Here is a 24,796-nt window from a genome sequence, read left to right as displayed (position 1 = left end):
TTCTGCACAGTCTCTACACGTGGAGCGCTAATGTGTCTACTGTAAATCATTCAAATCATGTGTGAAAGTAATTAGGCTGGAAGCGTTAATGTGTCTATTAAGCTCATTAGCCTAGGCCTACTTTCAATAGGCCTACTGTACAGCCTGAGAGGGACAACATAGCCTACTGTAGAGTAAACAATCACAATCCAGTTCTCTACCCTATCTCCATAATATGCTTATAGAAAGACGAAGTCGGGAAAGTGCTTCAGAGAAAACGTGTTTATTGAAATAATGAACATTCTACATTCTACTGTCTCATGGCCGCCGTCACCAGTATTGCCACGGCAATACTACTTTTCAAAGTAGGATCTAGTATTGCCTGGCAATACTAGTTTTCATACATGAGGTTACACTAAACAACGCCACAAACTGCTGCTGCGCTGCGCTTATCCTCTAAGTGTTTTTCCCGATGTATAGGCCTATTCTAGCCTACTGTCAGTGACTGACGTGAGAAGCGGGTTCTGTGTTGCATTCATTTCAGTGACTGATGCGAGAGAAGCGGGGTCTGTGTTGTGTTGCTTTAATTTATTTTCATTTGGTGTGCCCTGCCACAGCATAGAGTCTGGCTAGTCTAATCCAAAAATGGAAAGAACAGGTCTTTGAATTGACACGCGAAATTAGACTGTTTGTTGTAGGCTAGCCTATAGGGCCTAGCCTAAGTTAAAAGTTGAATGGGTAGACTTGTTGTAACAGAGGTATCCTAAATATCGTAGCAAATAGCCTATGACACAGCGGAGTACAGGGCTCCAGGATCGGCCACTCCTTCACTGTTCTCTCGGATTGTGCTCGCATGCATTTTTCCGACACTTGGCTGCAAGCTCCCCTCCCCCACCCCCTTCTTTCACAAGCAGTGCAGCTTTCTGAAGCAGTGCTTTCTGAAGCGAATGTAACAGCAAATACAGTGGGCAGTGCTCCGCGCATGGGATCACGCGGTATCACAAGACTTTAATTAGTATTTTCCCAGTGTGACGCTGCAACAACTTTTTGATGGTCACAAGTTTACTTCATCAGCGGTTTATTTTTTTGATTATTATAGAGTGTTTTTCATTTAAAGGTTTGACTTGGTGCTTATTCAGTAGAGCATTTAGTGCTCTTCCCAATCCCAGACGTTTACATTGCATGTTTGTTTGTAATGGATGCAACCGCGAGATACGCTTGTCATAGGCGCCGATACCATGGGTGCTCCGTCTCTCGGGCACCCACTGAAAACCTCGAGCACCCACGTGTGCCAGCTTACAGTCCCGGCTAAATTTACATTCATTTAAAATCAAACATCGCAGTTTATGTTACATTCAGCATCTCTCATGATGTGATTGGATATGTTGCTGTCAATTCCCTACTTATACTAACCACCAATGAGAGCGTCTCTCGTATAAAAATTCCTGACACTTCCCACCTGAAGAATTAACGCAAGGCTTTGTCGGGTCTTCAGCCCCGAATGTTTAAAATGTACATAGCCCTGAATATCATTTTAAAAGTAGTCTGACAAAGCTTATTGTTTTGTGACACAGCTAAACACTGGTACTTCATAGAACGTCTATAACATAGCCTAGGTGGTCGCAACTCACAAAAGTAAAGCAGATAGAAAGAACTCACGCAAATCTAGCCTACAACACGCAGACAGCTTTTATGCGCAGGGGAGAGAGCGCGCGCGCGCGCGCACTGTGCTTTATGATTGTTGCCTTCTGATGGTATCTTGCTAATTCACTGAACTGCATTAGGTGACACAAATGGTATTGCCGTTATCTTATAACTCCTTGTCTGAGCGACTACCAGGCCTATGGTTTTTAAAAGTCAGATGTACCCTGACAAAGACATTCGAAAATTAAGAATGTTTATTGACTTGAAAAATACACTAATTTTTGCAAACTCCCTTCATTCACCCTTGAAGACATCGCGGTCTGGTGAGCTATGTAGATCGTTTCTCGTACCATTTAATTTCTCAGAATTTAGGTCTACTAGGCCTACAATAACGTCATCACCAAATACATCTTTTATTTTTAGTTGATCAACCACAAAGAGTAGCATAGGCCTACTGTGCACAGTGCACTGATGACTGTAGCAGCCCAAGGTAACCAGTTGTTGTAGATGAGAGGCAACCCCTTGTTTCAGATAGCCTGGACAACATGTTACCTGGGTGTTGCCTACGTTATTAATTAATGGTAGCCTACAATAGTTAATTGATTCGCGTAACATATTAGTTGGCTCAAAGAGTAGGGAATCAGGATGGAGAGTCACGCGTGTGTTGCTTTTGCGGGATCGAATCCAGTTTAATGCTAGTTTTCAAAACATATATTTTTTACATGTCTTTTGTCCGAGTGGCTGTAATGTAGCCGAGCGCTCATGGCGTATGAAAAGCGACTTCAAACCACCTAAAACAACTTGTTTATGAATGTCTGACAACTGCTGCAGCGCATGCACGCGCAAGGAAACCAGTAGGTGGAGAAACCAGAAGGCACACAACACCGGAACGATTTTAAGGCTATTTCGCATAAGCTACTCAATGGTGATATATCACACGCATTATAGCGACCCCCACTCACCGGGGTTAGTGGAAGGTGTTAATAGACGATTGGCGTAGCCTACAGTGGACTAGGGCTGTCAAAATTGCTCAAAAATGACGTTCGAATATCCCCTCTAAAATAAACACATGTATTCGAATATATTGGAATATCTAGGCTATATTATTTGCGCATTATGTCAGTGATGCGCATCATGTCATCTGTTTTTAACTTTTTGTATGGTTATTGCTTGACAGGGGGGAATCCCAAGCAGCTTTCAGCCATAAGGCATTTACTAATTCACCTGACACTGATATTCAAAATGTTGAAACTATTTCGGCATTGCCTATAAGCAGTTTAATTAAATGTAATGTTAGTTGTAAACAAACGGGCTACTTGGTGAGGCTTGGCCTCACAGATGCGCTCGTGCCTTAAATGGCAATACAAATCTTCACGATAGGCCTATTAACTGACAGCCCGATTCACGTTGGCTGGGGGGCAGGGGGGGCCATCAGACATTTGTTCCCAAGGGTCTATGAATTGTTAACCCGGCCCTGCCCCCAACGAACGCAACTTTCCACCTCTGAGACAGCTGAAAAGAAGTCTAGAGGACTCCTAACTCACTAGACCTACTTACTGTAGGCTGCGCAAACCACAAGCCTGCATTCGAGGCAGGCCTTCTGTTGAAGAATTTTATATAAATCCTGCGCTAACAGTAATCCTCCTACCCCCGCTACCACAGCTGTGGATAGTGTGGCATGCTCACGCTTTATGTCTCCTTCTTGCAAACTAGGCCTATAGCCCAACCATTTACGTCTTCAAAAAATAACAACTTGCCAGATATGCCTTCATATCTTTGGGCTTCATTCAGCATTTTGTTCTTCCACTGGAAATGCCTCTTCTACATTTGCTGCCTGCTGCATCCTTTCTGTTTGTATTGTTTAGAAAATGTTTGACGTCTTGAGTTAATGCATTAAACATTTTTTGCTGGTAAACAGCCACAAATAGCCTACAGATTCTTGCGTCCGTTCTCTCCAAAATGTGCCCGTTCTATAGGCTGGCCAAGTGCGTAATTCTGCGGCATAAAGCAGATGTATTTGTGTATTGTACAGAAAAATAAAAATAACCTGTCAAGCAGTCAATTGACTACATTGCAGTCAATAAAAAACCAAATACGAATACGAAATACGAAACCAAAACGTGGGTCATAGTTGTCTAAGCCTCTGCTGTGAGGCCAAACCCATGAACAAAGACGCATTGATGTCTGCAATAGTTTTTTTTTGGCGAAACAAGCTCACAGCCGAACAAGTCATAGCACTGAAGGGAGAGGCAACTGGCATGTGATCTCCCCACGGGCCAATGGATGTACAAGTTTTCTCCTGTGCCTACGATATTTAATCCAGTGTTTTGTCAAGTTGCAAAATGATAGTGATAGTACCCTATACAAAAAGTACTTCATACTATCTTAATTGCTTTATACTCAATACTTGACCAATGGCTATTGCATCTGTCTATTGAAAGTGAGAATGTGCATGTGATCTACTGTGTAGGCTTCATAAAATAAAATAAACAGATTGCTAATGGCCTACAAGCTGATCTGGGGTGCGTTTCCCATACAACTACGGAGGTTAGCTTTTTACTAACAGGATGCATCGTTCAACTAACCAACATGTAAGTTACGACTGTTAGTAGCACGTGAACGGGCACCTGCACATACTTCTGTGGCGCATTGCGTTAAGGCCGGCAGATGACAGCCGCCGTTGCACAGCAGTTACCAGTCCCCTGTCCAACAGTTCGAATCTGGGTTAAGACGTTGACAAAAATATTGACATCGTTGTTCACCTAAGTTTGTCTTTTGTGCAGATCATATTATCAAAATCAGAATCAGCCTTCTTGGCTTGGTTTGCGTAAACTAACAAGGACCCCCCCCTCCATGAAAATCAAAGGCTACATATTCTCAGCTGACTCGTCAAAAAGTGCGCACCACCTTATTATTATCTGCAGGTGTGTGACTTTTACTTACGTGCACATGGCTGCAAATTGACTTTTAATTTATATATTTTCTGCCTTGGGCATTTTAAAATATGGATGTATGGTGGTTAGAAGTGTAAATATCAATTAGAAACCTAAATATATTTATAATTATTAATTTGCAAACAAATAACTGGCGTCAGTGACGTCTTTGACATGAAGATCCCTGGAACTATGCTTCTATCATTCTACCACAGGTCGAGAGGTGTAGTTGTAACTACACACAACTTTACGATAGTGGTTGCGAACGTTCGTTGCTACTATGGTTTTGGGAAACACTAACGTAGTGGAACGATGCATTGGACTATGTAAGTTCCAAATATGAATGTAATTCTGCGGCATAAAGCAGATGTATTTGTTTATTGTACAGAAAAATAAAAATGACATGTCAAGCAGTCAATTGACTACATTGCAGTCAAGAAGTAGGGCAAATTAATTTACGAAACCAAAACGTGGGTCATAGTTGTCTAAGCCTCTATAGCGTAGCCTGTTAAAAACGTTGCAGAAGCCTACCCAAGGCTACAGATTAATTCTGAACAGTTATTTCTCTACTGGCTCAATTATCACACCACTGTTTTGATTTGCGTAGTTGCGTTACCCCCAACACTAACAATAATGTAGACAGCAAATTTCGATTTCGATTTTCGTTACCACCGTGTAGTCAAGCCTTAAGCCATACCCAAGTAGCCTAAATCGAGGTAAATCGAGCTTTTTCAGAAGGGGCGGCTGGCAGAGCGATGTACAGTGGCAGAGCGACGCACAGTGGCTGAAAGTGGTACTAAAGCTTCACGCAGCTTCACGCCTCGTAATGCGCGACTGAAGTGGCCATTTGAAAGCGATGCCCACTGTACCACCAATATTGTTGTGTGGCAATTAAAGTATCCAGGGTTTGCGCAAGTAGCCTATAAATAAATTAAGGACATACAATCCTTAACATTAGCTTAATGTCCCAAAATGGCAACAAGTCGTTTTATGCGCTCATTATAAAGAAAGTTTAACGTGTCCCAAAAACAGCTATCAATTAATCACCAAACGTCTTGTAAACAAGTCTTGCCAGGAGCAACACCTTGCAAAAAAAATGATAAAAATAGGCCTAGGCCTAATAATGGTTGGAATGGAAAGATGCAAGTTATGTTTTAAAAACAAATGCTCCCGTTACCCCGCAGAAGTTTCAAAGTAGCCTACACCCAGCCTAAGCCTAGGCTACTTCAGAACACCTAATCGACTGTCTGTAGTAGGCTACAACTTCGATTTAATAAAAAGATTTCTAAAGAAAAACGTCGCTACCTACTTCACACCGTAGAAGAAGCAATTTAGCCGCTAGTTGCCATGGTGAATCAGTGAATCTGTGATCGGCAGTGTTGTAGTACTCGAGTCCGAGACTCGAACTCGAGTCCGAGTCATTAGCTAAATTTAGAGACTCGTGACTTGACTTGGACTTGAGCACTGAATGACTCGAACTTGGACTCGGACTCGTGCATTCGGACTCGGACTCGTGCATTCGCACTCGCGATGACTCGTCGATGACTCGACTTTTTTTGTAATATATCATAAGGCTATAATTGTAGTATGTCATTAGTCTATAATTTGCTATATGATTTTAATATCTAAATTATGTGTAATGCTAATTTTAGTGCAAGGGAATGTTAGGCTACTGCTTCGTGTCATACATCGCAAGTCACGTCATGTTCACATGCAAAGCAAACTAACGTTAACTTTAACACCAAAATGCCTGGAGACATGGCCGTCGCCATGTCAATTTAGTTCTCATAAATGACATGGCATTACCTAAGATTACACTCAACCTAGGCTAAACATCACACACAGCTGCTGGATAGCTGATCATTGTAACTTGGTGAACAGTGTTTTTCCTGACTGACACGAGAAGCGAGGTTCCATTCATTCATTTTCATTTGGGGCGTGCCCTGCCGTGCTTCTGTCTGTTAATTTGCAGCAGGCTATTATCGGATCGAAAGAAAAATAAACTAAAAGTTTTTCCAATCAAGACATAGCATACTTCTTAATTTTGGTATAAAATATAGAAGCATAACATTAAATTGCCAAGTAGAGTGTTCATGTAGCGTGTCAATGTAGGCCTACGTGTCTGCGCAAGTGAAACAAACTGAACCTCTCGTGGGTAGGCCAGAAACAACTATATTTAAAACGAAGTGGATTACTGTTACTGTTCAAATGAGCGATTTGATAGCCTAATCCACTGCACGAAAAAAAAAGGAAATAGCAACTTGTTCTATTTCTAACAGATGAATATTGTAGCAAATAGTAGCCTTTGGCGATGGCAGCTTAAAAACCATTTATTTCACTCATCTCGCTGAAATGAACGTAGAATGTGGCCTGTTGCGCAAAGAAATTAATTAGGCAGATGATCTGCATCTCCGTTAACCGAAAGCTAGTTTTCATCTCCATTGTTGGCGTGAAATATGTCTCCATAGTGTCAGTGAAGTGATAACATTATGCAATTGCAGGTAGCCAGTGTTCACATCACGGGAGTCAGAAAGAAGCTACCAAGACGGGCCCTGCTCTGTTTCTGTCCCTCCCAAACTGCACTAAAATTGTGTAGTCTATTTAACAGCCAGAATTTTTAAAAAAATGCCCAGGGAGGCCCTTTTATGATCCACACTACCTCTTACAAAATAGATCTATTCCAACGTCCATCTAGCTCTTGTGAAGTATGAACTTCTACAACACTGCCTACAGAGTACAATTGTCAGCAGTCAGTAATAGCATAATGTGATTTAATGGCCTGTGTGATTGGAATGTGGATTGCTCATTTATTATGAGTAAGCGAGGCTATAGTATGGCTATGGTATGGTATTCTCTCCGATATAATAAATACAACACATTGGGTTTGGCAAGACATTTGGCAATACTACTTTCACACAATTGATGGCACCCCTGCATGGAGACAGAAGATTGTCCGTTTTGCTTTTAAAGATTTCATCTGCAATGGGAAAAAATGGAACGACAATGTAGGCTATGCTTACTTTAGTGCTGGACTTGGACTCGACCTGATCAATAGGGACTCGACTCTGACTCGACATGGATCAATAGTGACTCGACTCGGACTTGACTCGGATGAGTAGTGGACTCGACTCGGACTTGACTTGGATTTTTTTTTAATGACTTGGACTTGACTCGGACTTGAACACTAGGGACTCGAACCTGGACTCGGACTCGAGGCATAGTGACTTGACTACAACACTGGTGATCGGTGGCGGGGTCTAATTGAGGGAGCCGTGAGCGTGACTTATCCAGGATAGGTTTCACCTGGCTTGATGAATCCGTGTCTGCTCATCCTGGCTTGGTCTTTGTGCAACCAATTAAGCCTGTACGCTTTTGTTTTGGATTCATTGAGCGCAGCTCAGTAACTTATCCCAGATGTCTTAATTCTGCTTTTGTGCAATAGGCCCCTGTTCTGGAAAACTTGCATTAACCAACTCAACCATCAGACAATGTTTTCCTTTGTCATACGAATGCTGTCATTTTGTTAACATTACTGTTAAGGAGATGCTGTAGGCAAAGGCTATATTTCAACCTCGTTAGTGTAGTAAAAAAAAAATCAGAACTATTCACAAGGTTTCTGGGCAGCATATTTATGTTCTGTTAGCAAGCGAACTTCTCATGACTGCCGACAAAGTAGCCTACTGCCAGCTGACGAAGCTCTCATTTTAAAACATTACTGAGAGACAGGCACTGAACAATCAAGAAATCCTGCCACTGAATCCAAAACTATGTTTGACATTATGTACAAAGCTTATAGGCTACAGTGGACTAGCATGTTGCAGGGGCTGCTAAAAACACTGACAAACAACACACTGAAAACTCGGCCAATCACAGATCTTGCTGTCGAACACTCCGTCCGGTTCGACCGCGGAACGCCACAGCGGACTTATGCTGCCCCCAATCGGCTGTAGTTGTACTTACATTTCACGCAGCTGCGTGAATCACGTTTTTCGTGAATGAAGTGTCAATTTTTAACTAGTACCCACTAGTTAAACTAGTGTGTGGGCAGCGGCTGAAGTGCCCTTGAGCAAGGCACCTAACCCCTCACTGCTCCCCGAGCGCCGCCGTTGAAGCAGGCAGCTCACTGCGCCGGGATTAGTGTGTGCTTCACCTCACTGTGTGTTCACTGTGTGCTGTTTGTGTTTCACTAATTCACCGATTGGGTTAAATGCAGAGACCAAATTTCCCTCAAGGGATCAAAAGAGTATATATACTTATACATCCAGTGTTTATCATATGTTAGCTAACTGTATCTGGATGTGTTGCTATCAGCAAGACGTTAGAGATGGCGCATGACATGCAGTGATGCCTCGTATAAAAAAAATAAATAAAAAAAAACGCTATTTAAGCACCGAAATGAGGCACCGAAATCCACGTTGTTATTCGATGCAGTTTGTGTCGGCACCGGTTTCGGCTTCTTTTTTCGGGATACTAACTTTCCCCTACTCCTCGTACTCATCCAAAGCACCAAAAAAACAGTTTACACATCCCTATCATCCTTGCGGTCATCATCACTGTCACTGAAAAGTGTTATATTCTGAGAATCATCATCATTCTGGCAGTCGGTTCCACACTGGCCTCTTTTTTGCACAGACATCTTACCATCTCAATGATGGCTTCAGGTGCAGGCAGAGACTTTGTTGTGATTGGTCTCAGCTGGCTATCTCCGTCTGAAATATCCATTCAGTAATAGGTCAAGGAACTCCTGGTGCGCAATATCTGCCTGGACATGCTCCTTCAGAGCAGCACATGTGGGTGGAAGCTTGTCACTCTCTGCCATGTGCTTGCAGAAAAGATACCATCTCAATTGTGGGATATTGTCAATCTGGACCCCCTTTTGGTAAGTATGCAGCACATACAAACTTAGCCAAAGTAGATAGCTGATCCTCTGTTACTTCATTTTTTTTCTGTTAATTTTTTTGTGAAAGCATCTGTAGAGCATTGAGGATACAATCATCTGCTTTCAAGTAGATGTTAAACCAAGTCTTTCCTATTCCAGAAAAACGCCTGGTGTTGTCTGCTCCTGTGAATGCATGAAAATACTTTGAACAATCTGCACCTAGAGCTGTCCAAATTTGTTCCACTTGCAGAATCCCAGATGTCATTGAAATACAAGAATCTTTCAACAGACTCTTATAGTTTGCTATGACTAGTAATAGAACATCAGTGTCAGGAGAGAAAAGCATCAGAGGGGTTGCGATGTGATGCCAAACTGCATGATGAATCAGCAAGGTGTCTGCTTCTTCATGGTTGGTTGTTTCAAAGCGCAGTTGGATGTTGCTATTTGAGTGTCCTGCAGGCTGCAGCAGAGGATATAATGAGCTTTGGAGAGTTATTACTGTATTCAATGGTCTTTGATGCCAGATACTCTGTGAGATCTGCCTTTGTCTGGTCATGGGAGAGTAAACGGCTCATCGGAATGTTCTTGATGTTTGTATCATCTCTAATTTGGTACTGGATAGGGATTCCTCGTCTTCTTTTCTGCGTTGTGATATGCTTCAAAGAATCAGCCTTGTATGTGTCAAACACCAGAATGACCTCATCATAGTCTCTGGTTAGAGACATTAGTCTGTCATAGAACCACTCACTTAGATCTTTGACTGTGCCTATGGTTGCTGGCTTTGTCAACTTTTGAACAACCACCATGCCATCTACAAGGGCAATGTTGTGAGTGGGATGAGACATTCTACATTGACATTCTATGTCCTCACATCCAGGTTGCTACTCATTATCTTTGTATTCCTTTGCCAAATTTTCTAAAAGATGTATCAATTTAGATTTGTCTGAGCATTGAAGTGCATCCCCACTGGAGGCAAAAAGAGCTTGTGGGCCCCAGCCGTGGCGCAACTGGCTGGGGCACCTGCACCATACGCCGGCGACCCGGGTTCGATTTCCGCCCCGTGGTCCTTTCCGGATCCCACCCAGACTCTCTCTTTCACTTACTTCCTGTCACTCTCCACTATCCTGTCGCATTAAAGGCATAAAAGCCCAAAAAAATATACTTTAAAAAAAAAAAAAAAAAAAAAAGAGCTTGTGGTGTTTGCGTGAACTCATAGTTGCCCACAGCCTGCTTTTGGTCAACATGTCTGTTAGACCTGGCAAGGACCAGTAGTCTCCCATAGATATCTTTGGTCTCTCAGAGATCCACAGTTTTACAGAGGATTAAAGTTTGCCTGACATGAACATATTGTTGTTTTGTTTCTTGACATGTGACCAAAGGCTGTTGTCACCATTGATTCTGCCTTCAACATAGTCTTCATACAATCTATGTCCAGTTGCATCAACACAGTGTTACAAATTCTTGTGGGACATACAGTAGGCATGTGTGATCATGTTGTACAACATGTCACCTTCAGCAGTAATTGGATTGCCATGACTGAGTATGGCAGCTTGTTTATTGCCTGGTGGTTTCTATTTATCTCACTAGGTCCTAGTTGAGATGTTTGCATGCATGGTCTGCACCGACTGACACAAATGGAATGCCACTCCTTGTGACTGAGAGACTACCCTCTTGATGTTCCTTCCAGGTCTTAGGACGCTTAGCTTTGAGGTCATGCATGGCAGCAATGTATCTTGGCTACAGTCGCTTGTATCTGATTCTGTCAAATGCAAAGAAAAGTTTGCTAAGTCCCTCTGCAGCCTGAAGCTGGAGTGTAAGATCAGCTGTGCGAGAAGCTGTCACAAAATGAGGATTGTCTCCACTCGATGCAAGTAGTTCATGATGGATCTGAACATGGCATTTTTTAGCTTTCTTTGCTTCCCTCATTTAATGATTTCACAAATTCTGCATTAGTCAACGCTTCAAGGAATGTACTGTTAGCCTGCATTTGTGCACTCAACCTTGGTGGATTTGTCCTTCTCAGAGCAGGCCGATTTAACTTGCTCTGTTGCCCGCCAGCAAACATTTCTCAGTTGTGGGTTCTCCATGAAGAATTCCTCCAGAACCAATTCGTACAGAGCCACATATGAGTCGATGGGAACGCTTGTAGTGTGTACACTTGAGGATTTGCCTCGCTGTTGCTGCACCAAAGACTCCACTTCCGGATATTCGCCCACTGCCTTGCTGAAAACAGTTGGCACAGATGGCCATGTTGAAAATTCACGATGGTTCAATATATTTTTGAACATGCTTTCTAAACAAAGTACACAATTTTTCAGCTAAGCAGCTCCACTAAGGCAATAAAACAAAATATCCAGGATTCCCGAAGCTAAGTTAAAACTCATGATTGCTAACATTCTAACATGCTGCCTAACACCTTCATGGTGTTTAGAGGGACCTTCTTTACTTGCTGGCTACTATTATATCATTAAACAGCAATGCTAATTTTTAAGGTGGCTTCATCCTATATGTACGTGTCAAGTTTGGAAATGTGTGCACATTAGCGCATATTTCAGTAGATTAAGCCTAATTTGCATATTTAAACATTACATTTCAGAAAACTTGTAATTAGGGATGTAACGGTATGAAAATTTAACCTCACGGTTATAGTGACCAAAATTATCACGGTTTTCGGTATTATCATGGTATTTCTAAAAGTGTGTTCAATATGTTCAGAAAGCACTGATAGGCCTACACAAGCTGAAATACTTTCAAAAAGTGTCCCGTTCACTTTTTTCTTCATGTTTAATTGGCTATGTGCTTATAGCTTAACTATCCTACCATAACTTGGAGTTTGCTATTTCTGTTATTTGGATGCAATGAGTGAGACCAAAGTAAGCGTTCAAAATAAAACTTTAGGCTACTGTATTCTCCTCATAAAGTGAGTGGAATGGATTTAATGTGGACGCGAACATAAAAGATGCAGAGTGGCTACATGATACAGTGCATGTTTTGCGGTGAAAAAGTTCTGCCTTTTAAAATCAGGTGTAGCCTAGTCAGAATCGTAGTTAAAACCATCAATTAGACAACAGAATCAGTAGGGCACCAGTTTTGTACCATTGTACCAGGCCTACTGTATGTCAAAAGCAGGCTCGGATGAAGCTGGGAAGGATAAAACACGCGGTTTCCACACCGCGGTAATCAAGAGTGATAATCATGATATTTGAAATGAAAACGGTAATTATTATCGTCAACATTTTTATCGCGGTTTACCATTATACCGGTAATCGTTACATCCCTACTTGTAATGCAAAAAATACTTGTCTTAATGTACAGTGCTGGCCAAAAGTATTGGCACCTATGCTAAAGTTGACTGAAAAGAGGAATATAAAATCATCTTTTGGAAATTGATCTTAATGCCTTAAGTGAAAAATGAGGAAATATCTAACCGTTAAGGACACCAATTTTCTTAGTGAATGAATAATGTATCATAAATAAATAAATGTTCTTCCTTAAAATACAGGGGTCATAAGTATTGGCACCCCTATGTTAAATTCCCATAGAGACAGGCAGATTTTTATTTTTAAAGGCCAGTTATTTCATGGATCCAGAATACTGTGCATCCTGATAAAGTTACCTTGGCTACCTTTCAGTTAGCCTATTAGCTGGTTTGATGCTCATTGAGCTCAATGCAAATCAAACCAGCTAATAGGCTAACTGAAATAACACCCATGCCAATCTCTAGGTATGGTGAAGGGTATGTGATGATGTGGGGCTATTTTAATTCCAAAGGCCAAGGTAACTTTATCAGGATGCACAGTATTCTGGATCCATGAAATAACTGGCCTTTAAAAATAAAAATCTGCCTGTCTCTATGGGAATTTAACATAGGGGTGCCAATACTTATGACCCCTGTATTTTAAGTAAGAACATTTATTTATTTATGATACATTATTCATTCACTAAGGAAATTGGTGTCCTTAAAGGTTCGATATTTCCTCATTTTTCACTTAAGGCATTAAGATCAATTTCCAAAAGATGATTTTATATTCCTCTTTTCAGTCAACTTTAGCATGGGTGCCAATACTTTTGGCCAGCACTGTAAGTGAAAAACTGGGAAAGCTTTGTGGTGATACATAAAAGTTAAAATTTCAAGGATTCCATTTTTGAATGAAACTTCAGAGAAACTGGGGAGGTAATGTGAGGTAGAAAGCATAGACGCTTCTCTGTTCTTCTAGACACTTCGCCTATCTTTCTTACACAGACACACCAACTCCAACAGCATTTACACCCCATCATCTGCTAGGCTTAGACAGACACACACACACACACACACACAACAATAGACTGAAGCACACAGGGAAGTAGTAATCATCAGTTAGTCTGTACTTAAGCTTTTCTCTTTCCACAATTGATTTTGCATCTTCAGAGAATAATTAATCATCCCATATTTAGCTATGCATCATGCTTAGATGGTTAAAACATCTTATTTTTGTTACATGACCATTATATCTGTGAATTTTTGAGTCAGATGTCAAATCGGGGAGTGAAAACATTTTAAGATTCTACGACTTACTGCGATGTGTAGTTATTGATACATTTATCATTTATCTTTAGAACAAAAGGTGACAGATTGATTCTGTTTTTTTCACTGAGCAAAAGACAGAATTCTAAATATCTCATACACTATAGGTTTTTCTCTATATAACTGAAAGTGCATTTTATCTTTGAACCGAATGATTAAATGATTTCATATTGAGGCATATAAGTGGAACCTATGAAAATGCCATTTATGAACTGTAACGCAAACTTAGTTAAAGGACAATTCCGGCACAAAATTAACCTAGGGGTTAATAACACATGTGTACCGAGTTCGTCCGTTCTCTGGAATATGTTTTCATGCTAATCGAACATGACCAGTTTTACCACAAACCGCTAATTAGCGTATAACGCTAGTCTTCGGGGCACACGTAAAGTAAAAAGAAATAGCTATTTCTATACCACTAACAAGGCTCAAAATAGCACCACACTTCCACGGTAGCATAATGAGGGGCCCTACATGTAAACCAAAGCATTGAGAACTTTGTAAGTGTACAGACAGTTTATTAAAAAGATTGTTTAGAAACAGTACCGTTCACGTATACAGGCTGGCGCCATCCTGGAAAAAAAGTCACGTGACTATTCAGCTCACGTTGCGACTTTGGACTGGAGCAATGCAAGCTGAACTGTCACATGACTGTTTTCCCAAGATGGCGCCCGCTTGTATACGTGAACGGTACTGTTTCTAAACTATCTTTTTAATTGCCATGAAAGTTGCTGTGAGTGCTTGCTCATGCCATGGCAATGCCATTCCTGCTAGTGTACTGCAAGGCCCCCACATTGCTGCTTGCAACTATATTTGCAATTGTTTTTAATTATATTTAAAATGTAGATCAGAAGACAACATGAAGGTAATGATATGTTTGTTAGCTACAAATGTACTGTTATTGTTTTATTGTTGAATATTTGTTGATATTGTTGTTTATTGAGGGCACAAAATGCACTGATTTCATGGAATAATCCTTCTGCATACAAACATGAGAGTCATATAAAACTTACAACAGGAGTGGAGTCTGTAAAATCTATCAAGTTCTCAGTCTGGGGGGTTGCCTGCATGTCCCATTCATCCGATTTCTCCTACATGAGTATTCCAGCACATAAGGTTATGTAAGCATTCAAACATCCAATAGTAGGGCACATTTGATTTACAGTGCATCACATGAATTTAATACTTCAGGATTATAAGGACTTACCTTCATGAAGAGGGCCGTGTTTACAGATTCTAAAGGAATCTGTGTGTCAGTTAAAATGAGGCTGTCTGTCTCAGGTTCAACCCTGGGGAGAGAGAAAGAAAGAAAGTTACACTAACGATAAATCTGAAAGAAAAAAAAGACAAGTAGAGTTACTGACTCATTACCCTTACAGGTTTCTGACGAACAGTTGGCCAATTGCGGTTAACTTTTGGCAATGTTGCAGCAAATTTGCAGCAATGTCATAGGCAAATTAGGTTTGTCACCAGAAGTTCACTGGAAGTTTGCCATTGTCGGCAGAGTGTGGTGGTAAATCACTGGCGAACACATTTGCCACTAGTGGCAAAATTCTCATTGTTGCCTTAACTTTGCTGGAAGTTTGCCTCTAGCGGCCAACATTGGCAAACTTTTGGCAATATTTTCTAGTGAGATCCAAACTTTTCTCATTTGTTGTTCCTCGTTGGTGGAACACACTGCCAGTTCCTACAAGGGCAGGGACATCCCTCTCCATTTTCAAAAAACTCCTGAAGACCCAGCTCTTTAGAGAACATATCCTCTCATAGCACCACTCACAACAAGCTGCTGATCCTAGCACTTACCAGCCGCCTTGAACTGACACGTACTGTAACTGTTAAAAACAGCACTCACTGATGCACTTATTCTTACTGTACTCTACCGTTTTTAAATTGTCCTAAAATTGTTGAGAATTGCTTTAAAACTTAAACTGTTTACCATGTTGTTAGTCGCTTTAGTTAAAAATGCGTCAACCAAATGTAATATAATGTAATGTAATGTAGTGAACTCCCACAAATCATCCATACAGGTTTGCTGCAAATCTGGCGCAAACATTTAATTTTTGTAAGGGTAAAGAACTCCAACATTGTCTTATTTACATGTGACTAGTACAATTGCAATGTGTACAAATTCCAATGTAAAATGAAACACTGCTACTTGGGATTTGCAGAAGTAACACAGGCACCAGGGGTGTGGTGGTAAAAAAAGAGGTGGGTTAACTATAAATTCTGTGATCAGGCGGTCCACGGCGCGGTTACAGGTAAGGCAGACCATGGTATACCGGTGTATGTATCCTGACCACATCGCTATAGGTTACCATTTGATGGTACCAAGGGTATCACTGAGTGTTCCCTCATAAGCCACACAATCACTATTCAATTCCTACATTAATCTTAGTTCATTGTTAACTCCAGAAGGAATAAATACATTTATTATGTGTTTAATAAATCACAATGAAGGGAGAACAAAAATGTCAGTATGTAGTCAGTATGTCAGAATGGCCTAATCACCATAAAAGAAAGAAATATGAAATCTTAGACAGACTACCTATAATGAACTAATATATAACAATTTATTTAGCATGCATTAAGTGTGTAGGAGTCCAGTCTGAGTGCTATAGCCTACCTACAGTACACCTTTAAGTTAATTGACCTAATGCTGTACACATCTCTGTGCCAGTAGCATTTCGAAAAGGGCAAAGGGGAGGGGAGACTTCCCCCTCAATCATTTTATATGGTAGCCTGTCAGAGTAAACTAAGGGAGGCTAAGGGTAAAATAGGTAATATGTTTGATAGTACACCCAAAAACAGCCCCCCCAAAATTAAGATTCTTTAGCACTATTACTCAATCTGAGCTTAGTAAAATTATAACTCAAACCGGCTCCTCAACATGTTCTTTGGATCCAATCCCTATTAGATTCCTCAAAAACGTATAGCTGAGCTCACTTTATTCTCAAGATAATAAATACCTCATTAGAAACAGGTATATTTCCAACTGCTTTTAAACCGCTGTTGTGAAACCTTTACTTAAAAAGTCAAATCTTGACCATACTATCCTGAGCAACTACAGGCCTATATCAAACCTACCGTTCCTGAGCAAAGTACTTGAAAAAGTTGTTTGTAATCAGTTAAATACCTTCCTCAACGAAAACAGTATTCTTGAAAAATTACAATCAGGTTTTAGATCAAATCACAGCACAGAAACGGCTCTAGTAAAAATAGTCAATGATCTTAATCTTAGAAGTCAGCTATGCAGATGATACCCAATTGTATATTTCTGTGGAGCCAACTAACCCAGATGGCCTTTGCTCCCTCACTGCATGCCTAACCTCCACTAATCAGTGGATGAGCAACATTTTTTTAAAACTAAATGATGACAAAACAGAGGTACTTTTGGTTGGACCAAAACAAAAGCGAGACATTGTTCTTAGTAATCTGGGGAACTTGGCACACCAGGTCAAACCAAAAGTAACAGGCCTTGGTGTCATCTTAGATGCAGAGTTAAGTTTTAAGCCCCATATCAGTAAAGTTACTCAGACAGCCTATTTCCACCTGAGAAACATTGCCAAAGTGCGGCCCTTTTTAACTCAACAAGATGCAGAAAAACTCATTCATGCCTTTATCACTAGCAGGTTAAACTACTGCTATGCACTTTTCACTGGTCTTCCCAAAAACATATAAAGAAATGGGCCCTCATACAGAACTCTGCGGCTAGACTTTTAACTAAGACCAAGAAGAGAGAACACATCACCCCTGTGTTGGCTGAACTGCACTGGCTCCCTGTTTCCTATAGAATTGATTTTAAGGTTATGTTAATTACTTTCAAAGCTCTGAATGGGATAGCACCTTCATATATCTCTGGCCTTTTAATATCTTATCAACCACAAAGGAAACTTAGATCATCCAATTCTAATCTTTTAATTGTGCCCAAAGTGCTCCACAAGCAAAGTGGAGAAGCTGCTTTTATCCATTATGCCCCCAAACTATGGAACACCCTGCCTCTGTACATCAAGCAGGCTAGTTCAGTAAATATTTTTTAAAAAGATCTGAAAACATACCTGTATAAGAAAGCCTTTAGTTAACTCATCTTATCTTGTAGACTACTTTTTCAGACTATCTGCTGCCATTGGAGGGCGCAGCCAGCCAGAAGCAGATGGGCTCCCCCTATTAAGTCAGGTTCTGCTCAAGGTTTCTTCCTGGAATACTTGCCACAGTTGCCATATGGTGTGCTTGTGGGGGGTAAAGGGTTAAGGCTGCCAGTCTTAAATGTCTGTGTATAAAGTCAAATAATTACGACATATGCTAAGAACATGCTAAGGCTGGCTGCTTGGAGTCGGCATCAATGGGGCCTAAGCATTTGTTAGCCTAAGCATTTGTTAGCAAAGCCTTTATATATCTATAGTAGTATAATAGTATTTCTGATATGTTGCTGATTGGATCATAAACGGCCACAGCAACAAAGAGGAATGACTGACTCTTCTCTATAATTGTGTTACATGTTATTTTCTATATTTCTGATATGTTGCTGATTGGATCATAAACGGCCACAGCAATGAAGAAAAGTTAAAGTGATTGATAATTGACTGACTGACTATTATTGTGTTACATGCTCCAAATGTAAAGCACTTTGAGCTGCATTCTGTGTATGCTGCGAAGTGCTATACAAATAAAGATTATTATTATTATTATTATTATTATTATTATTATTATTAATACACTTGCCCAGTTATTTCTCTAAGGACTTTATTATGTCTGGAATGTGAAGCCATGTAGCATCATCCACAATTTGTTGTGATGACATGACATGCAGTGACCAATCTTTGATGCTTCCTTCTGACTGCTGCAAGTTACTGACAGTATATTATAATGCAGTGCAATATGGGTAAACTATTTGTTGCACAGGACAGGTTCAACAATATGAAACAAAAACATGAACAATATGAAACTATACACAATTTTTTAAGGCGACATAAGCTTAATAGAATGCTTTAAAAACGGTAGGATATTCAAAGGTGGATAAATGCAATTTTGAGGTGGATAAACATACTTTAGAAGTGCGTAAACGCTACATGTATTTCTGTTCCAACACTCTAGCGCCACCAATAGGTCAAAACTGGACTCGCATGTGACCATTGAATGGTGCGTCCGATTTTCACAAATCAGGCTTGAGTTCAATGACCCCTATTACGTCACTTTCCATCATATTGGACCTATTAGATTTAGTCCAAACTCTACTAAAGTTTCAGCGGTTAAAAATTTCATTACATTTTCACGGAACTTGGTGGAGATGATCTTCAGCATATTTAGCAATATAAACAAACAGTCCAAACGTAAATTAAATCCCAAATCGAACATCTTCTGCTTTTGATAGCCTACCGGTATGCCGCTCCAAACGAAAAGTAGGCCTATGTCTCACAATAAAACAAACCACGTAAGAAATAAAGGCCTAGCTGCCTCGAATACAAGCCTGCCCCAAATAAAAGTGCTGAGCTTTGCACAGCCTAAATAATTTGAGGATTTACGATAGTCTGTCTCCTAAACATTCCTCACCCGTTATCTAGACATGCATGAAAACATTTGAAAACAAAACTCACTGCCATAGATGTAATATTTGATCGCTGTTTTTCTACAAGTTATCTTTCACGTAATGAATGCTCACACTAGAAAGTGAAAGTAGGCCTGCGCTCCGTGTAGCTGTCTGTTCACGTCCGCAATCGATTATAACGTTCCTCAAATGGAGAACACATCCATGTTCTCTCGTGTTATAGGCTGTCATGCTTCTGTGTTTGCAAAAATCCTGATGGTTCCTGATCGCTGAACTTTTGTTTTCCTTTCCCGTCAATAACGGTTGATGTAGAAGCACCTAGGCCAGGGATTCCCAAACTGTGGTACGCATACCCCCGGTGGTACGTGAGCTGCTTCTAGGGGGTACGCGAGATGAAAAGGGCTATGGCGGACAGGTAGCCTATAAAATGAAAATTTTAAATCTTTTGTAATTAATTCATGAATAAATACATAATTTTGAATCAGGTCATAATGATATGAAAACGTGAAATTAAAGGATATCATTTATAAACTCTGTATGTGTTCATCAAAAAAAGGGCAGCTTATTAAACATGACGCCTGGAATAGCTAATAGAATGCGTTACTTTTGTTGGATGGTCCGTGGGGGGAAAGTTTCGTGGATATAACAGGTTTTTGAAAGAAAGGTAACATTAAGCTAGGCTTTACATTTAACAAACTAAAGGTAGCCTAAGTTTAGTCTTTCTAGGCTGTATAGTGTTGTACAAACGAATACATCCTTGTCATGCGTTGTTGTAGGCCTATTATAAGATAAGATATTGTATGTGGATGTAGTTAGGCTACTATGCAGGCTAATTTTCATAACTTTTTAACTGACCAAATGCACGCACCTAAAACCGGGAAACGGACAAATATTGTCAACGCGGGGGGGGGGGGTTATGTGTTTATGTGTCGGATGGTGGGGGTACGCGAGCCGTGTCGGATGGTGGGGGTACGCGAGCCGTGTCGGATGGTGGGGGTACGCGAGCCGAGTCGGAATGTAGGCGGTGGTACGCGGAGGGAAAAGTTTGGGAACCGCTGGCCTAGACTATATATTAATTTTATTCTAAAAAAATTCTCTCTTCAAAAACATACCATTCAGGCCTACAACTCCCACTTTCTCTGATAAGACAAATTTGAACATGAAATTGAACTAGCCCGTGGCACGTCATGGTTGCACACACTGCCAGTTCATGGACAAACGCAAGTAGCCTACGTTACCTCCTGTCAGAGCAGCTTAATAGACCTCTCCAGAATATATCCCGCCTCCTAACTTCCGTATCCATCCAACTTCCGGGCGTGGATTGTCTATGGGAAATAACATGGCGTTTTGAAAGATCGTACCTGTCAAACTCTGTAGGTGACAAAGTAGAAAAAGCTGCTGGGCAGATTGGCCTACACACTTCTGCCATCTAGTTTCCACTGGATTTTTTGATTTTCGGTGCCGTTTAAGTAGTATCGTCTATTGTATACTACTTAAACGGCACCGACAATCAAAAAATCCAGTGGAAACTATATGGCAGAAGTGTGTAGGCCAATCTGCCCACCAGCTTTTTCAACTTCGCTACCTACAGATGTTTTACCGGTATGATATTTCGAAACGCCATGTTATTTCCCATAGACCAGCGGTTCCCAAACTTTTCCCTCCGCGTACCACCGCCTACATTCCGACTCGGCTCGCGTACCCCCACCATCCGACACATAAACACATAACACCCCCCCCCCCCCCCCGCGTTGACAATATTTGTCCGTTTCACGGTTTTAGGTGCGTGCATTTGGTCAGTTAAAAAGTTAGGAAAATTAGCCTGCATAGTAGCCTAACTACATCCACATACAATATCTTATCTTATAATAGGCCTACAACAACGCATGACAAGGATGTATTCGTTTGTACAACACTATACAGCCTAGAAAGACTAAACTTAGGCTACCTTTAGTTTGTTAAATGTAAAGCCTAGCTTAATGTTACCTTTCTTTCAAAAACCTGTTATACCCGCGAAACTTTCCCCCCACGGACCATCCAACAAAAGTAACGCATTCTATTAGCTATTCCAGGCGTCATGTTTAATAAGCTGCCCTTTTTTTGATGAACACATACAGAGTTTATAAATGATATCCTTTAATTTCACGTTTTCATATCATTATGACCTGATTCGAAATTATGTATTTATTCATGAATTAATTACAAAAGATTTAAAATTTTCATTTTATAGGCTACCTGTCCGCCATAGCCCTTTTCATCTCGCGTACCCCCTAGAAGCAGCTCGCGTACCACCGGGGGTACAAGTACCACAGTTTGGGAATCCCTGCCATAGACAATCCACGCCCGGAAGTTGGATGGATACGGAAGTTACGGAGGCGGGACTTATTCTGGAGAGGTCAATTAGCGATAACGTGCCGTGATGCTTGTTGCCTCTGTGACAGCTCAGAAATATCACTGTTTTTAAACCTACTTATTTTTTTTACAAGCAAACTTTTAGCATGACCTTCAAATTCATTGTTATGCTATAGGCTATGTGCATCATGCGAATGAAAGATGGAAAACGTGTCAGTAGTTCGGAACACACGGTGAGACAAAATAAAAGTTCACATTAAGCCTACAACTTTGCATAACATTTCCAATAGGCCAGTTAGCACGTTAGCCAGCCTTTTGTGTAAACTGGGCTGTTTATGTTGTTTCACAGCCTTTTGCTTGTGGGTAGGCTAGTTAGTTCGCTAGAATTAATTAATCCTAACCCAAGATAAAAAGTTATTTCATTGTGTAGGAAGAGCACACACCACTTCTCCAGCACTACACTCTATCTCAATCAAGACAAAATGACTAATGAAAATCAGAAAAGATTTACTGGACTTTCTTCCAAATAGGCCCACGACCATACGCAGTACACACACACACACACCCTTGCTGTCTCGTATACTTTGCCAGTCAAGGCATCACATTCAAAAATAGGTGGTCACATTTTACAAAAATACTAATTATTGATTGGGTGCTGCTGGAGAATGTGGGCCCATGTGATAAAAATACTTTTGGGCCTGCATGCTCCCCATGACGAACATTTTTAAAAATAACCCCTTAAATGATGACTTCTGGGGACTTTTGTGGAAACTAATTGATACATTGACTTAAAATATATTATATTATAATATATTGATAGCATATTACAATACAGCCTATAAAAACCTACACAGGTTGTTATATTCAACACATTTTTAGCAAGTCTATTGGGACTTTGATCTCATCACATACTACATCAAGGGAGCAAGCTTTGAATAATGTAAAGTTCACACCTGTTAAACTAACCTTAACATGACATTTACTGAGGGTAGAAAATGCTAAATCTTATGGGCTAAACCTTATCTTCTAGCCTAAACAAAGCAACACTGTCAGGCCTATGTTTTACCTCTATTCTGTTGTCAAGGCAGGGGTAGCTCATTGCAAATAACCCCTTATAACATGTACATCTGTTTACATGTTATATTCTTGCTTTTTCCCCTTTCATTTAATTATATATTTGTTTGAATGAAAAGGCCTTCTGCCTTCATGGGGACTTAATTTGAAAAGGGGTTATTGTGATACTGTATCTAGGCCTAGTTTAGGCTATGTCTGCTGCTCTTACAGCCTGTGTCATTGAAAACGCGATGGCGCAAATTATTACTTTTTTGGATGACAATGACAACTGGTAGCGTAGACATACTGATAGCTTTGATTAAGCCTCAATGACGCATATTTATGTGGAGAGACAGTAGCCCTACGTGGCCGATGAGCCACTGAGCCAGGCAGTCGACTTTTCCACCTCTGACTACGTCCGCAAATTCTTGTTTGCTGGCTAGTAGACTATGTGACCTGACGGCATTTACTCCCATCCAGGTGACATTTATTGTCTTTTTTTTTTTTACAGACGTGGCAATAAGCCTCTTGGCTGTTGCCAACTAGCCTAAGCCAGTCTTTGAATCTCGAGTCCTCTAACCAAATGTCTGAAAAACGACATTTTCCCATGACTTCTTCTAGTAGCGAACATTTGGCAGCAAGCCAGCCGTATATCCAGTTTGAGGGAGCGCGGCGCGGACGCACACTGACATATCGCTCAGGTCCTACTCGCACATATAATTAATATGATATAAATGCAAATTTTAGGAGATAGGGGCCTGGGCCTGCACTTAACACAAATGGAAAACCTCATAGTTAGTGGTTCGAAAATGTAATACCTCATCAGATGACGTTTATTACTTTTTAATACTTTTAAATGGCCTTAAATTTGGCTAATTTCATTTACTACCTTTTAATACCTTTTACAACCCCGCGGACACCCTGTACATCCTCGAACAGCACACACTGTTCCCAAGCTTTTTAAAGCCATAATATTATTCAGCAACAGAGTGACTATACAGGGATGTGATTAGCCTGTCAGCTGATCAGCTAAAAACACAGCTGAGGCGACACAAAAACAGGAAATGTGGCCCACAAACGATCCCTAGTAACCACCCCAGGAAACTTGTGGATAGATAATGGCTCTTTGAGTAGCCCAAATGTTTAATGCAGGGCCTAAATTTCAGCACGGGATTGCGGGTATTGCGCATAATTTATTTAAGTCCTGCTAAGTTCTTAACTCTAGTCATCATAATGCGAGAAATTCCCGCACACATTTTACAGCGCTGTCGGATAACGTTAATCTAATAATGGAACGGCGTGAATGCAGGACTATTGACTGGACAGACCAACTTCTGACTTTGCGGGTGCCTCTCTCTCCCTCTCAGCAGGAATTGTCACGCTGAAGTCAAATTATGCTAGGTGCTTATACATCAACTGCTAACCGACAGGAAAGGAAAACAAAAGTTTAGCGATTAGGAACTGTCAGGAATTTTGCAAACACAGAAGCATGACAGACTAGAGTGGCCATGAGACACAAGGGAACATGGATGTGTTCTCCATTTGAGGAATGTTATAATCGATTGCGGACGTGCACAGATAGCTAGAGACATGGAGCGCACGGTAGTAGGCCTACTTTCACTTTCTAGAGTGCACATTCATTATGTGAAAGATGCTTTATACCAAAACAGCGATCAAATATTACCAAATTTATAATGACATGTGTCATCACAAACACTTTTTCTACTAGAAAATCAAAACCAAAATCATGTAAGTGAGGACTATGTTAAGCGTTGTTCTTATTGACGCCTGTAATAAGGAAAATGCTTAACATCGAAGACTTTGTTCTTAATAGATTTCGGTTTGTAAAA

At 40.6% G+C, this 24,796-nt stretch overlaps 1 protein-coding gene across 1 annotated transcript in view; it reads right to left on the bottom strand.

Annotated features, from left to right (window-relative positions):
- The window catches only part of epb41l5 (erythrocyte membrane protein band 4.1 like 5), a 318,268-nt gene that overhangs the window by 46,512 nt on the left and 246,960 nt on the right, over positions 1-24,796 (bottom strand). Inside the window, exons 21-22 of the mRNA XM_076264241.1 lie at positions 15,207-15,288; positions 15,013-15,090 (exon numbers count right to left, since the gene is read on the bottom strand). Of these exons, the coding sequence (XP_076120356.1) occupies positions 15,013-15,090; positions 15,207-15,288 (160 nt within the window). The remainder of the gene's footprint in view (positions 1-15,012; positions 15,091-15,206; positions 15,289-24,796) is intronic.

Source organism: Alosa pseudoharengus, unplaced genomic scaffold, assembly GCF_046254945.1.
Source record: "Alosa pseudoharengus isolate Yale_2024_CS ecotype anadromous, Long Island Sound unplaced genomic scaffold, YU_APseudo_1.1 YU_APseudo_1.1_scf_3, whole genome shotgun sequence".
NCBI lineage: Eukaryota > Metazoa > Chordata > Actinopteri > Clupeiformes > Clupeidae > Alosa > Alosa pseudoharengus.
Note: the sequence above shows the minus strand (reverse complement) of the source record. Positions and strands in the feature narration are given on the sequence as shown.